General features: G+C 51.3%; 1 protein-coding gene across 1 annotated transcript; it reads left to right on the top strand.

The window, feature by feature from the left end:
• The first annotated feature begins 9,308 nt into the window (after positions 1-9,308).
• HOXD4 (homeobox D4) lies at positions 9,309-15,435 on the top strand. The gene is made up of 2 exons (XM_067741469.1): positions 9,309-11,401; positions 11,932-15,435. Exons 1-2 carry the CDS (start codon positions 10,981-10,983, stop codon positions 12,273-12,275), a joined length of 765 nt encoding a protein of 254 aa, XP_067597570.1. The 5' UTR covers positions 9,309-10,980; the 3' UTR covers positions 12,276-15,435.
• Positions 15,436-15,855: the final 420 nt, after the last annotated feature.

Raw genomic sequence — 15,855 nt, 5'->3', positions numbered from 1 at the left:
GGGACGGGAGGACCAGCTCGCAGCCTCCGGCGCGGGAAGACCTCCGCCCGCGCGAAGAAGCCCGGGCCTCGGGTTTCCGGGGCTGACGCAGTCCCCCTGCTCTGTTGTCTGGCGCCTTGTCCAGGAGGAGGCGCTGTAGGACAAGCGTCCTGTGGGCTACGGAGGCGCGGGAGATGTCCCGGGCGCCAGCGGGCTGGGGGAGGGGAGGACACGTGACCCCGCCCCTCCGCCTCCGCCCCCGCCTCCGCCTGCTAGGAGAGTGTTTTCCGCCTGCGAGGAGAGTTGGCGGTGCTGCGCCTACACTCAGGGGCGGCTTCCCGAGCAGAGGCAGCCCAGAGTCCCGGGAGCCAGAAGGCAGGTTCGGGGGTGGCGGGCCACCTCAGTTCCTCTGCCTTCCCGGAGGGGGCGCGATTTTCGCGCGCTGGGCTCCTAAGAGCAGAAAGAGTTAGGGTCCGGTGGTGGGGCAAGCTGCGCCCAATCCCAACCAGCCCCCTCATTTGGGCTGCTGTTCTTGCCACTTTCCTTTCCCGTAATTCCTGGTACCTAGAACCGGCAGCCTTGAAAAGCCGAGCGTTCAGCCCCTCCTCCCTCAAGCTGACGGGCCTCGCCCTGGCTCACCTAGAACAAGGCCTGCGTCCTGGGGTGGGACTCCCTCGGGCCTCTCTCGAGGTTCTGAGATCCCGGGTGAATCCCACTGACTGTGCGGCTTGAGAACAACGCAGGTGCTCCTCTCTCCCCTTTTCCACACCACCCACACACTCTTCTTCCCCCATTGCGCCCATTTCAGGCCTTTGGTGGGCTCCATGGGGTATTGCATCAGCTGTGACACCCAACTTAAACGACTGGCTCAGATCCAAGCCCACTGTTCCTCGTTGCCTCCTGGCAGCACAGTCTTTTGCCTCCCTCTTTTCCCTACTTTAGGTCAGTGATTCTTAATGAAGGCCTGCATTCAAACCTCTTGTTTATAATGCAGGTTCCTGTGTTTCATGCCATACTTACTGAATCAGAATGTCCAGAACCTGCAGTTTGTAAACACTCCCCACCATGGCAGTTAGGATGTACGCTTATGTTTGAGAACTGGCCAAGGGTATCTCCTGGTTCTTCTATGGTTCTTTGGTCTCCAGAGGCCAAGTTCTCTCTACCATTCAGCAACAGCCATTCCCCTAGGTTTGGGGGCTCCCTCCTTAATTAGGTTTTCTAATGTCACTACCCCATAAGCTGACTAGTTGCTCCCATATAGGGAAGGAGACATTGATCCCTTGCTAACTTGGAGATTTTTTTCAAAGAGGCGAGTAGGTTCTGGGTACAGACCTGCCTTCTTTCAAATCTTTATCACTTACCTGCTGTGTGACTTTAGGCAAGTAGGGCAAATTCTCTGGGCTTGTTTCCTCATTTAGAAAGTAGGGATAATAAGAATACCGTCAAATGTTGTTATGAGGATTTTTACTTACGTAGCACTACTATATGCCCAGCACTATTCTAACTACTTTACATACATTAACTCACCGATTAAGCACTTAAAAGTTTTTTTTTTTTTTGCACAAGCCAAACATTCAGTACCTGTTTCGACCACATATTGAATAGCAAGCGTTCAATAGGAGTTCTTATCATCACTATCCTTTTTCTGTTCAGTAATCAGGCCTAGACTTTTAGAGCTGAAAGAGACTGGTTCACTCACCTAATCCTTGAATTGTACAGAGAAGACAGGATGAGGTTTGGTCACAGGAGAACATGGATCTGGGACTTTCCCTTTTGCTGTAGTGGGCCTCATAGGCCCCACTCCCTTGGGTCTCAGTGTCTGGCCCCTGCCTACAGGTAGACTTCAGGGCCAAACCTAGGAGGAAAGTGCCCCTAGCTCCTCAGTGGGCAGATGTCAGGTAAGGGAGGCTTCACACCCACACAGGCACATCTGTGACTCCTACAGAAGGCTCAGGCCTTACCACAGAGCAGGCCCTACTTTCCACCTTCTGGAGTCACCTTCTCCACCACCACCCATCAGTCGCACCCACTAGGCCAAGCATCCTCTTTTACAGCCCCAGGGCAAGTACCCTCTTTTCAGTCTCTTGAAAGCTGGGACAGGGTGGGAAAGCAAAAGGCCAGTGAGCAACAGCAAAGGAGGCAAGGAGTGCCCAACTCCCCCTTAATCTGCTTGTGTTCCAAGATCTGGGCTCCAGGACCGTGGCTGAGCCACAGCTCCAAACTTGGGCCACAGTGATGTCAAGGTGTGTCTTAAAGAGGCCTATGCCCCCCAAATCTCCATCAGCCCTTCCAATTTTTTAGATTATTTATATCTTTTAAAAATAATTATATGTATACTATTTCAGGCTATAACCCACACATATGCATGCACACACACACACACCCTGCAACCAGGTTCTACGCCTTAGTCCTGGCCTCCATGACTTCTGACTGTAGACTTTTTGTAAGAGGGCCTCCGCAGCCCTTGGTCAAGCTGCTTCTCTTGGCTTAACCAGGAGTCCACCTGCGTCAGATTTTCTGTCCAAACCCACCTAGTCTCTTCTGCTATCAACCACGTTGGGCAGAGTTTGGCCCATGAAACCGGGCAGTGCTGTAGCCACCCAGCCACCTCCATCTCCTGTGCCATCTACCCTCTATTCTTGGTTCTCAAAGGACTTAGGTGACCCCCCAGATCCTGCTTTTCTTGGGACTGCTGGAGCCTTATCCAATCTCTGGCCCTGCCATCAGAGATCCTGCCCGAGAGCCTGTTCTTTTGGATGGCACATCTCACTGTTAGAGTGGTTCCCTCTGGGGTCACCTTTCCTTCCCAGAGGACACCAAGGCAGAGCTCCAATGAGCAGACTCCATTTAGGGGGGGAGGGGCGGGGGTAGCAGGAGAAGTGGTCCTCTTTCAGTGATGGGATATAATGCCAGGAATATGGAATTATATTTCTCTCCTGCTTGGGACTCCCTGTTCAGCCCTTTTCTGGCTCTACCGCCAGCCTGTGTCCCTAAGTGCCAGGCCTGGCAGTCTTTCTTTATCTGCCCCCAGCCTAGGGAGTTCATCCAAAGTTCCATCCCCTATCCTGGTTGTGCAGACAGTTTAAGGGAAGAGTTCAGTACCACTTCAGTACCACTTCTGGGCAAGAGGCCTCTTGAAAGTCAAGGTCAGGATATTCTTTCCTGGGCCACATAGCAAGGGCCCTTAGGGTGGGCAGAGAGTGGACCTCAATACATTTGGAGTGCAGCTGATGCCTCTTGGGGCCCCTTCAGTCTCTCCTTCTTCCTGGGAGCGGCTCTGGCATCTGGGTTCCTTCAGGGAACCCTAGCTCATGGAAGCTCTCTGAGCAGAAATTCCCAGGACTGGGTTTTTCCAGCCCAGTGAGGAAGGACAGTGTCTAGAGTCTCAATTTACCCAGAAACCAAATTCCTTACAGGTTTTTAAGAAGGCCCCCACCCCACCTCTTCTCCCCGACCTCTTCTTCAGGACTGTTACCACCACCATTGAAAGTCCTTGGAAAAACCCCAACAAATTGGCCCAAAGTAGTCTTCTGTTCTCCCTGGTGCTTAGCCTTCTTACTAGACAGAGTTTGCTCTTCCCCATCTGCACTCTGTCATTCATCTACAGAAGCCCAGCATTGAGGGCAGGGGCCAAGGAAGATTGGAGGGAGGTAGACACTTTCTCCTTTAATCATGTCGCCTGCCTGTCCTAAGACTAGAAAGTAATTGAAGTTGTCTGCCTCAGTGTCTTCCTTTCTTTTCTCCTTTTCCCTTACGCATAGCTAGTTACTTTGCTGTTATTATCTAAATGTACAGAGTAGGCTATATAGTTTTATTCTTACGAAAGCCACTGTGAATACTGCAGGCAAGTCCTAGTTACCATCCTTTATCACCATTCATTCAAAAAATATCTACTGAGCCCTGAGTAGGTGTCAGACATTGTTTCAAACACCATTCTCTCAGCCTGGTCTTCTCTTTACAGGGCCCCTCCCCCATAAAAAGCTCCTAACAATTGCCTAGAATGTCATAGGTCCTTTGATTCATCCTCTTTTATTAACTTAAGGAAAAATAAAGAAGGCTTTTCCCAGCCCCTCAAACTTTTGTTATTTTTTACAGTGGATTAAGGGGGGCTTGTTTTGAAGCTGCTCACCTAGTGCTAATAGAGTCAGAAAACATTTTTTTAAAGGATTGATCTTTACTCATATTTTAAAAACAGATGCTACCAACTGTAAAAGAAAAAGGTACTTCTAAGTGGCTAATGGCATGGGGAGGGAAGAAGTAGATGCCATACAGTCTGGGCTAATAGCCCCCTGCTTTCTAGCCAGTGAAAGTGAAATCAAGAAATGGGTTTAGAAATGCACAGAGAATGGGTGGAAATTAGGATGCAGAGAGATTTTTGTGGAAAGGAGTCTCTTTCAAGGGCTTGATGGGTTTGCTGATGAGAACTTTTACAACTGAATTTGATTTAGAAATCATAGACGTATATGTGCTCTACAAAGCTACACAGAACACCCATTCTTTTAATCGGAATAGTAAAAATCATACGTTTTCACACTGTTTGGTAGCAACTCTGCCAGGCTATGGAAGGATGTTGGGTGTCAATTCTCTTTTCACTCACAGCCCTTGGTGGGAGCTGGGGGTGTCTTCCCCACCCGCGCCTACCTCAGGCATAGCGTGGCACATTCTACCCCATGGATCAGTGCTCGGGCCCAAGCTCCTTCTCTTGGCTTTCACAGCAGGAGAGCCCGCTGCCTCCCCCTCTCTTAGGCTCTCCCTCTGGTGCTGGTGGAAGGGTAAGGGTGGGGGAGAGAGAGAATCCCACCCAGGTTTGGACCCCTAAGCCCTGTGGTTGGGACACTGTGGGACTGGGGACATCTGACTTCCTGGGCTTGGGTTCCTTGAGAGCCTCATTTACTTCCTCACACCCTGTCCCCTTCACACCAGGGCTGTTTTTATTGTTTTATAACCTTCTTTAGAGTTTCAGTCGCCAAAGATGCCGATGGGGCTATTCTCCACTTTCTCACTTTACCAAACCCCAAGTCTTGCTGTTTTAAGCAGTTTGGTCACTTGCAAAGGCTTCCCTTCCAGATCTAAGCAAATTATAGAAACCCCTAGGCATGTGGCTACCTTCAACTTTCGCTGAGCTCATTCGCAACAATACAGAGCCAAGTGTTAACTCCAGCTGCCCCCCCACCCCCAAGCCCACCCAGCATCTCCCAACCACCCTTTTCTTATCGAAGCTAAAACAAAATCTCAAATAACTTCTGGTATAAGCAAGTAAGAAGTGGCCTTTGGCTTTCCTCTTTATTTACCACATCCAAAGCTAAAAAATGATTGAAATAAAGGAGTGGATGGTACTCACAGCGGATGCAGCCAAAGAATCATAAGACATGCCCATCAACCAGCCTTTTCCAAATAGCACTATCTCGCAGTTTCAATAGACATCCCTGAAAAGATGCTATTTGAAAAGCCTGGGGTATTGATATGAATATGACTCCCCCCTTGCATCCTAGATATTTGGAACTATTTAAATGTGAGGGAACAGTTGCAGTGAACCTTTATTTAGTGAATAAAAGTTTAAAGCGGAAGGTTATTTATGGTTCTGCCAGAGATGGAAACTGAGTGGCTATTTACGAGCACGTGATCCCAATAAACTTTGTTTTATGGCTTGAGAGTTGACAAGCCAAAATATAATTCCCACCATAAATTAGGTTAAGAGCATACAAGTGCAGATGCTTGGTTCCTGAAGCAGCAATAGAAAAGTGAGAGGCTCCAGCTAGCGCCGGGCGCAGGAGACAGGTCTGCTCCCAGCTCCCCTGCCCACTAGGAGAGAAAACCAGTAAGTCATTTATTACTTTTTCCAGGACAACTCCAGGGGTGGGGGATTTCTCTGCCCCATCTTTTCCACCTGGTGTGGGGAGAAGTCCCCTGGAAGTTAATTTTAATTTTAGCTTAAACCTAGATCAAGAAATAGGATGGAAATCCTGGTTTTCTCCTCTCCCTTCTAGACATAGAAAGTTAGGAATTGAGGGCTCCCACCTCACAAGAGGGACATTCTGTCTCTCTCCTCCTCATAATGGGGCATCTGCTTCTGAAGTGGAATCAAACGGGTAGTCTAGGTGGACAGAGAGAAAGGATAAGGATGGAGATGGCTTTGCCTTTGTGATTTCTCAGAGAAGACTGCCATCCCAGAATAAAACTAGAGGAGACTGAAAACTTAAAGCTGGACACCAGCCCCTGTGAGGATCACTGCTTTGTAAGATTGCTTTGTGGGTCCTCCAGAAAAAATGCTGACGAAATGATGTCATATCCATAGAGCTGGATAAGAGTCTAAAGCATTGCCATTTACCTTTAAACCCATCGGTTTTCCTCTTCCTTGATTATCATTTGGGTCCTCATTTCCCTTGGAAATTGCTCTTTGTTTTGAATTAGAGCAGAAGTGGGAAGGCAAGTCCTAGCCTTGTCTGGTACTTCTTTGGGAAGGAAAAGACAGTTTTAGGGGAGCGCTGGTTGGAGCTGGGGAATTTGAAACCAATCTGAAATTGGAAAAGGGGTCTGAGTTGCTCCTAGCGCGAGACAGACGGGGAGCTGGGGCAGGGGACAGATGCAGCGGCTAACCCCCTCCCCAGTGGACCTGCGCCCACCCCGCCGATTGTGCAGAAGAAAACACACAAAGGCCCGTTTTCTCCTCGCTTCCCGTTTTCCCACGGGGGAAACCCTGTTACAGACAGCCTGAGTCGGGCCAAGCAAAAAGTAAGGTTTTGCTCAAGGGGTGCATAGAGTGGGGGAGGTGATGGGGGCCATACTCTCCTACCTCGTGGGTCTGCCCTTGAGCACTGCAGTCTCCCGCTCCGCGCGCGGAGAACTTGGCGCAGTTCCTGGGGGCGGGCATCCGAAGCAGGAGGGAGGTCTGGGTATTGGCGGGGTGTCTGGGCCTTGTCATTTTTCTGTGTATCATCTATCTTTATTATCCTGTGGAATTTAAGTGACCCCCGTTTTCATTGCAACAGGTTCGGGACCGTGAGAAACCGCCGCTGTAAGTACCTTCCCGTTTCTTCCGAATCGAGAAGGGGCGGTATTGATAACTGGGGTGGTAGGGGCGAAGGGCCGCGCCAGAGGAGTGGGCGGGTGGAAGAGCAGTCCTGCCTCCCCAGGCCTGACTGTGAGAGGGGAGCTCGAGCTGGAGGTGGAGGATCTAAGTTGGACTCTTGGAAAAATTTTCTGGGGCCTGGTTTACAGTCACCTAAAGTAAGGGAACGGGCCGCGGCCTCTCGCCCTCGTCTCCTTGGACCTCCCTGGACTTTCCCGGCCTTCCCAGACCTCCCCAGCTCGCACAGGTGCAGCTCCGCCGCAGCGAACGCGTCTGTGAAGAGCTTGCAGCTAATTAGCAGCCCGCCCTATTAACAAGTCGCGGCGAGCATCGCTTTCTGCTCGAATCAACCTGCTGAACACCCAGGCAGCGCGATCCCCCTTTGCCGCCCAACCCAGCTCAACCCGGTTCAGCCTGGCCCAACCTTCTCTAGTTTTTTGTAAAAAGAAAACAAACAAACAAACAAAAAACCCGCAACCCTCTGTGGCTGCGGGTGTGTGGGGTTGGCCGGCTTCCGGGAAGGGCTGCGAATTCTGAGCTTTACGTGGAAGTCCCTCCTCCCCCCTCCCTAGGCCCCAGCCCCAGCCGCGGCGGTTTAGGCCCTGGGTTGGGGAACTGCGGCCGAGCGAGGAGGGAGGGATACGGCCCTTCTAGTTCACCTCTGCTTCTCTATAACTGCAATTTGAGAATTTCTGCGCCTGAGCCGCTAGCGTTGCAGGCAGACGTGGCGGGGGGGGGGGGGGGGGTGCGGGGGGGGCAGAGATTCTTGGGGTCTTGGGCTTGGAAGTTTGGATCTTTCTGAGTTGCATATGCCGCAGAAGACAGGTACATTTCTGAGGAGGCCTGTGAAATCTCCAGGAAGGCTCTCTCATTAAGATGATGGTAGTGGGGAGAGAATCAAGGAAAGACCAGGGGCCCCTCCCTCATGCAAAACGGAGCTGATTTTATTTTCATAGGAGATGGAATGTGCGAAGATGTTAGGAACCAGGCACCCTCCCTCCCTGGTGAGACATCCTCTCTCTAGGGTCCGGGAAGCTAAGGCTTGGCTCTGGGCCAGGTTTCTGCCCTCCAGGCTGGGCAGCCTAATCGACTCGCTGGGGGCTGTGCCAACCCCCCGGGAGTGGAGGTTCCGCCCAGTACATAGTTCACCTCTATGAATCAGGCTGTCTCAAGTGAAACAGGGCTCAGGGCTCCAGGCTGGAAAATCCGGTGTCCCCAGGAACTCCTGGTCTTGCCTTCTTCCTGAAGCTGCCCTGGCTCTGGGTGCTTATCTCTGTGGATGCTCCTTGCTTGCAAACCCACGATCAGCACCCTGTAGCTGAACACAGCACAAAAAGCCGGAGACATCAAAAGCATTTGTATGGGCAGTTGGGCGGGAGGTGAATATTTAACGCTTTTGTTCATCAATAACTCATTGGCTTTGACCTGTCTGAACAAGTTGAGCAATAAGGTGAAATGCAGGTCACAGCGTCTAACAAATATGAAAATGTGTATGTACCCTCACCCGGTTCCCCACCTGTCCCAGCAGCCTCCTCCAATTTGTCTGGATAAAGCCTAGGCCCAAGGTCCCCAGGAAGGCAGGTGTGTGGGAGCTCTTGGCATTAGAGGAAGTTGGGGGGAGCCCCCCTGGGACAAGGGGGCTGGGTGTGGGGCAGCCTCAGAGCTCTTGTTAGAATTGGCACCCAGGATATCCCTACAAAATAGCCAAAGCACTGGTCCCAGAGGATGGCGGTGGGGGAGTGAGCAGGGAGTGTGCACAGTGCAGAGTAGGAGAAGCCAGCCAATTTTGCCAGGCAGAGGGGGGCTCCACCGCACCAGGCCCAGGTTGGGGCTTGAAAATAATTTTTGAATCATGAGGGTAAAATCAAAACAATCAAAAAAATTTAAACACCTCTAGCCTACAGTCAGGGATCCAAAAGCCCCACCCGAGCCCGGGCACCCCTCTGCCTCTGAAACCCATTCGGGCCCTGAGTGCTCTTGGTGCCCTGAAGCGAGGGGTGAGCCCTGGACTGCGCTGGGGCGGGCACAACTCGTGAACTTTTGTACTCTTGTGTGCTGCTGTCGGCAAAGCAAAAATAATGAAACTTTGTGATATGTTTGTAAATGATTTCGAGTGACCCCTTGCCCTGCCCTTCACCATTAGTGCGCCGGCCCCAGCCCAGGGCAGCTCGGTGCCTGCAAGCGGCGCCTGCCTCGGGGTCTGCAGCAGCAGCCGGACGGAGAGGCCAGCCGGGCTCAGGGCCCTGGAAGGTAAATGCGCGACTTCTTGGAGAACTAGCTTTGTCAGCCAACCTGGCTTGCCCTGACAGTGGGCAGAAGAATGAGCAGAGGATATTCCCTCTTGCCTCTTTTTCTTCTGCCATTGAGGGCATTTGCTCCTTTCTGGAAAATACCACTTGCTAAGGGAGTGGGGGTTATGTGGATCCGGAGAGGGGGGTAATAAAGCCGCCATTTCTGGGATGGATTATTTTTCTTCTTTTCTTTTTTTCTTAAGAAGACTGTCCTGACTCCTTGGCTGCTTGGTAACCCCGGCCCTGGTACAAGGATGGGGAACTCGTTGCTGCAAATTGCCACCAGGCGCTTCAGGCTACCTGAACCATCTCTGAAAGGCAGGGTGGCCGCGTTGGGCTGGTGGCGGCTCCGAGGAAGAGGCGGGGGCTGGCAACGGTCTGGGTACTCGCTCTGGGTGGAACCCGGAGGTAGTAACGTTGTCTATATATACCCTGTAGAACCGAATTTGTGTGGTATCCACATAGTCACAGATTCGATTCTAGGGGAATATATGGTCGATGCAAAAACTTCACATTTCTCCGCAATAGCCAGAATTAGAACTGGAGGCCAGAGGCAGCCGGCGGGTCAGTCGCCTCTTTCTGTTTTATTACCTTGGACTCCAGGTGGATCGTCTGAGCCTGGTGACATAGAGCAGCCTTTTCCTGGAGAAGCTCCTCACCTTTAAACAGGGCCCCCTGTGTAAAACCCTAATTGGTTGCGTGAATGCAGGGCCAGAGGGTTAGGTTTGGGGGCACTGGGGAGCAAGGTGGGAGTCCAGGTCACCCCAGCCCCAGGTCTGCCCTCCAGGGGCATAAAGTTGGAGGGTGCTCAATGAAGGGCCTCATTGGCCGTTACTGCCATGTGAGAAGAAGGTGAGCTGGGCAGAAGGAGTTTAGGGTCCTTTGGGGTCCATTTGGGTGAGCTGGGGGTGCCCTCCCCACCTTCCTGGGCTACCCTTCAGCTGCCCTGGCTAGAGCAGCACGGGGGCTTCTTGCCATACCAGCAAGGGCCAAGATTTGGCTGGAAACACCCCGGCCTCGAAGAAAGCTTGGCAGTTACTCATTGCCTAATTTGATTCAGGCCAGCCAGATTGTAGTAACTTTTGGGTGACCCTGATGAAGACAAAGCCGGGATTCGGCCTTTGTATGGCAGAGTCCCCGCTCCGCAGGCTGGGCGGGCGGGAGTCCTGCCTGCCTGGGGTTCTCTGCCCAACTCAGAAGCCACCTCTTCCGCCCACTTTTTGATGCCATGCACCCTGACAGATATGAGGATTCATTCCCGCTTGAATTGTGCCCATTTTGGGGGGCTGATTACAGGCGGGGTGAGTGGCGGGGGCACTGGAGGTTAGCAAAGTCAGTGGCAGACAAAAGCTGGGGTTACCTGTGGGGAATGAGGATGCTGGGATTAGAACTACTTTAACATCTGGCGGGGGCCCTCAAATGTACCACGGCAAGTCACTTGATTACACGTATGTTATTTAGTTAAATTTGTGAAAATTATGAGATGCTCACCAACCCGGTGATAAACTCACTCCCTCGCTATTGGCTGGTCTGGTCACATGGCCGCCAACTTTATTCAGTTGACAGCAAGTAGGAGGGCCCTATGGAAGGAGAAAAAAAGACAACACGAGAAAAATTAGTATTTTCTACCTTCTGAAATTAATGGCCATGAGTTCGTATATGGTGAACTCCAAGTATGTGGACCCCAAGTTTCCTCCGTGCGAGGAATATTTGCAGGGTGGCTACCTAGGCGAGCAGGGCGCTGACTACTACGGCGGCGGCGCGCAGGGGGCCGACTTCCAGCCCCCGGGGCTCTACCCACGGCCCGACTTCGGTGAGCAGACCTTCGGAGGCGGCGGCCCCGGGCCTGGCTCGGCACTGCCCACGCGGGGTCACGGGCAAGAACCCGGCGGCCCTAGCGGCCACTACGGTGCCCCGGGAGAGCCGTGCCCCGCGCCCCCGCCCCTGCCCGGCTCCCGGGCCTGCAGCCAGCCGGGCGGCCCCAAGCAGCCGCCCCCTGGGACGGCCCTCAAGCAGCCGGCCGTGGTCTACCCGTGGATGAAGAAGGTGCACGTGAATTCCGGTAAGGCACGGGCCCAGGACCTCTCAGTCTCCACCCCAGCCCGGCGGCCTGGGCCCCGCGAGGGGGTGCGAGTGGGTGGGGGCGTGTGGGGCTTCAATGGGCGCCGCAATTACTCTCTCCATAAATTTTTATAGCCGAGGGAGCAGGCCGGGACCATGTGGCTGGCTGCTTGGCTCTGGGCGCAAAAGGGGGTGGAGGTGGGGGTGGGGTGGGGGAGGACTCTATTTTCAGAGCGGAGGGAACGCGGTGGAAGAGGGGATTTCCAAAATGCCTGGGAGTGCTGGAGCGGGAGGTGGGCTGGGGAGATGGGGCACGTTTGGGGATCCCCGCCCGAGAGCCCAGGAGAGCAGGTGGGTCCGAGGGGTTGGGTGGGAGTGAGCGTGTGCGCCTGGGAGGGCGGGCAAGAGGCAGGGAGTGGGCCAGGAGCGCGCCGGGAGGGCCCGGGCCTCGGGGCGCGCCAGGAAGTGAGCGGCTGTGGCCTAATCCGAGGCCGGGCGCTGACCTGACTGTGCGGTCTGCTTGTCTCGCAGTGAACCCCAACTACACCGGCGGGGAGCCCAAGAGGTCCCGGACGGCCTACACCCGGCAGCAAGTCCTAGAACTGGAAAAGGAATTTCATTTTAACAGGTATCTGACGCGGCGCCGTCGGATTGAAATCGCTCACACCCTGTGTCTTTCCGAGCGCCAGATCAAGATCTGGTTCCAGAACCGGAGGATGAAGTGGAAAAAAGATCACAAGCTGCCCAACACGAAAGGCAGGTCCTCGTCGTCGTCGTCTTCATCCTCCTCCTCCTCTTGCTCCTCCTCAGCTGCCCCTGGCCAGCATTTGCAGCCGCTGACCAAGGACCACCACACGGACCTGACGACCTTATAGAAGTGGGGACCCTGGGCCCATCCCTCCCTGAGCTCCCGGCTGAGCCGAAGCTGTGGGGGCAGGCCGGGCCTGCTGTCACCTCCCTGGGCTCTAAGGTACTGTAGGGTGGACCTGGGACAGGCAGGCCTAACCTCGGACTAGGTTAGCACCCTGCCCGAGGGTAGCCCCCTCCCTGGAGCGGGGATGGGGGTCGGGGGGGGGTGGGATTCTCTCTCTAAGTATATTATCAAATGGCAGGAGCTACTGGGAACATAAAACCTTGGCGAGTCATTAAACTCCTGAAAATCTCCGCTGTTGGATTTTGAATTTGCAAATGAAGGTTGGATGCTTTATCCCAGTGTGAATTTGAACATCCTCCCCGCCCCCCCCCACCCCTCCAGGAATCTTTGTGGTTTCATAATGTGGGCGTGTTGAATCAGAAGGCTGGCCACCCTTGCGCTAGGTGCTTTCAGTGGAAGCAGGAGGGCTGGGCCAGGATTTCTGAACTTTCTGGGTTGTCTGTATAATTTCCAGTGTGAAAAAAAATTTTTTTTGCTCCCAGTGGCCCCATGCCCAAAGAAATGAGTCTAAGAAGGAAGTGCAAACGGGTTGTTGTATGTTTAGATTATATTTGCTTAAGTATTTATTTGTTGGGGAATTGGGGTGCAGAAATAACTGACATCTTATTGCCAAAAAACTTACCATGGTGAAAGGGGCTGGGTTTCAGGGAGCAGAATCAAGAGATGCGTGGACTTACTTCTGGCTGTAACCGGCATTTTGAACTCCACCCCCTCCCCACTCCCCGGAAATGTGTGTAGGGGGCCCTTAACCCTTCTAGAGGGAAGCAAAGGATCCACTCAAAGTTGAGTTCCTGAAAATATATTTCCACATGTGCTTTTCTCAGCACTGTGCTTACAACCAGTTCTGGGTGATTAAAGGAAAGGGAAAAAAGAAAGAAACAAATGGTCCAACATTTTCCTTCTGGGGAAAGAAAACAAAACCTCTGTGTTCTGGGTCATTAGATAATGACTGAATTTTCTGTTCCAACTGGATTCCAAATGTCCCCAAATACCCCATATAGCAGTATTTTATAAGCATTGGTGTATGGCCTGCCTATATGAAAGAGGGAATGTGCATTGGGGAGAAAGTGGGAAGGTGAGGAAGTCTTGCTGTAAAAAATGAAAGAAAAACTAATTGAATCTAGAAGTCCACAAAAGTTGGTCTTAGGGTTTTTTCCCTAAGTTTTAATTTTTTAAAAAACAAATCTAAGGAAGTTTTCCTCAACCCATTAATTAGCAGAATTTGTGAAAGTATAAAAGTTTTCAGGCCCTCTCCTCTCCCTTGCCTTGAGAATAGTGGTTTAAAAACAATCGCTCTCAAACAACAGGAGAGATGTTCTTTAGTCATTTTTCTTATGCCTTGCCTGGGAAGGGTTCAAAGCTCACTTTTCTAAAATGTTGACCCTTAAGGATAAGGGAAAGAGTCAAAGGTAATGGCCAGAGTTCATAGACTCAAATGAAACAAGGCTTCAGAAATTTAAACCGCAAAGCCTCGGGCTCCAAAAAGAAACCCCTGGTTGTAGCTACCGAAAAGTCACAAAAGTGGGGAGGGAGAGGGGGTGAGCTTGAAAAGGAGATTCAGAATTGGGGCTATTTTTTCAGTGCTTGAGAACACTTTAGAAGATTTCAGAGGTAATTTTTAAAATATATTTAAGTGTAGGGGGAAAAAGACTTTCTCTACAGGCATGTTCTTTGGTTCTGTGTCTCCTGAGAGCTGAGGGCAGGTATTCACTGGAGTCCCTAGGCTGAAATTCCACTTCTCTAAAGTGTCTTCCAAGCCTTGCTCTTTTGTATTAGACCCTAGGGACAGCTCTTTGTTCCTCCTTGGGGTGAGCCTGGCTCTCAGACTTGCACATGGCAATACTTGAATATCGCCACGTCGGGATATTAAAGATGGATATTCCTGCATTATTCGCATCATTGTTTCTATGACAAAAAGCACAGAGTTCATACATAGTCAAGACGTCTTTTTTCTGATGCCCTCACGTTGAGAAGCTGAAAAGGTATTTTACTGAAGTTCGGCTAAATTACAGAATCAGGTTCATCCAGAGGACAAATTTTCTATTCGATTAGCTGTATTTCAGCCAGGAGGACTGACCTCTAAACCCTTAACCTTTTGGACTCTAACTACCCTTCTCTTCTTTTTTTCCCCCTCGAACATGGAGAGCAGTCTTTGGATGTAGGATTTGAAAAGGGCCGCTATCCTTAGGCAAGTTGGAAAGTTGCTCAGATTCTTTCCTAAAACCCGAATCTGTGAATACATTGAACCTTCTCCTTGGGAGGGGGTAGTATATATTTTCACAACATCCAACTACATATGTATTGCAAAGATTATTATATAGATTTCCCCCTTCCCAGAAGTTCAGGTTACTCACTCCAGCTTCAGACCAAATGCCAAACTACTTAACTGCCTTCACCCCTGCCCCAGAGGAAAGCCAAGAGGCATGTTTTGATGAAGAAAACCCAAGGTTCTTCTTAAAAATAGCCCCACTACTTTGGAAAGTAACTTAATCAGAGAAACAACTTGTTTGTTTATAAGTCTCACTTCTCCTTCTCCTCTTCTAGGGATTGTCTTTTGAAATGTTAATGGAGCCTGGATGGCCCAGAGGGCGGCCCTCAACCCTGAGGTCCCAATCGGACCCCAGCGTCCATTTGGGCCCACAGGAGTGAGGCAGGGAAGAAGCAGGGCCCCCCAGTCACCTAGGGCAGGGAAGGAAATGAGTTTCCATCTGGGAACGTACTCTGGAGAAACCTAGATGTAGGAAGCCTCAGTGCCCATTTGCTTTTATTTGTTTCCAGTTTGTTCCCCCAAATATGAGCCAGAAGTGTTTGTTTTGAGTTTTTTCAATGGTATGTTGGGGTCGTGACTGGGGGGAGTGAAGTGTTTGGCGAGGACATTGCTCCTCAGACTCCCATCTCACTTTGTCCATTGCAGCCTTTTGTTGGGCGATGACATTGTCAGTCAGCCCCATGGTGTCTGTTCACACAAGATGCTTTTTTAATAGAATTGACCAATGTTCTGCTGCCACTGATTAAAGTATTATTTATACTAATTGTTGCCTGTAGTTTTGATGTAATTCATTGATCTATATTTGAAATAATAAAAGGTGTAGCGAAATCTCCCTCCTGTTTGGTGCCTCCACAGAAGCATTCTTCATTAGGTCTTCTAAAAGCTAACATCCAATATAAACAATTTATTATTTTCTGTAATGTGCCTGATGTGTGAAGGTTAAACTGTGTAAGGCTTAGCAGTTCTACCATTTTCTCCCTCCCCCATACCTACACTCCCAATTTGGCCATCATATATTGTGAGAATTGGGAAGCCTAAGGCTGGATTCAGGCTGCAGCGGGGTGGACATTATTTTTTAAAAGGAAAATAAGTACCTTCCCGGGCTAAAAGGAGGCTCCAGTTTGGCTCTCAGCATGGCCCGGATCAGCCCCAGGCCCCCTCGGTCTCTCTTTGTGACATGGTGGGTGAGAGAGATCTCCTGGACCCCCAACTCTGAGGGCGTCTGGTGCTGGGTTCTGGGCCAACCTGGGGC

The sequence above is a fragment of the Pseudorca crassidens genome, chromosome 6 (assembly GCF_039906515.1).
Source record: "Pseudorca crassidens isolate mPseCra1 chromosome 6, mPseCra1.hap1, whole genome shotgun sequence".
Classification (NCBI taxonomy): Eukaryota; Metazoa; Chordata; class Mammalia; order Artiodactyla; family Delphinidae; genus Pseudorca; species Pseudorca crassidens.
This window is presented reverse-complemented; position numbering and strand designations above follow the sequence as displayed.

What these genes read in the sequence shown, in the direction of transcription:
- HOXD4 (XM_067741469.1), top strand. Translation starts at nt 10,981, where the DNA reads ATGGCCATGAGTTCGTATATGGTGAACTCCAAGTATGTGGACCCCAAG. An exon ending in GAAGGTGCACGTGAATTCCG is followed by an intron (nt 11,402 to 11,931) that starts GTAAGGCACGGG and finishes CTTGTCTCGCAG; the next exon opens with TGAACCCCAACTACACCGGC.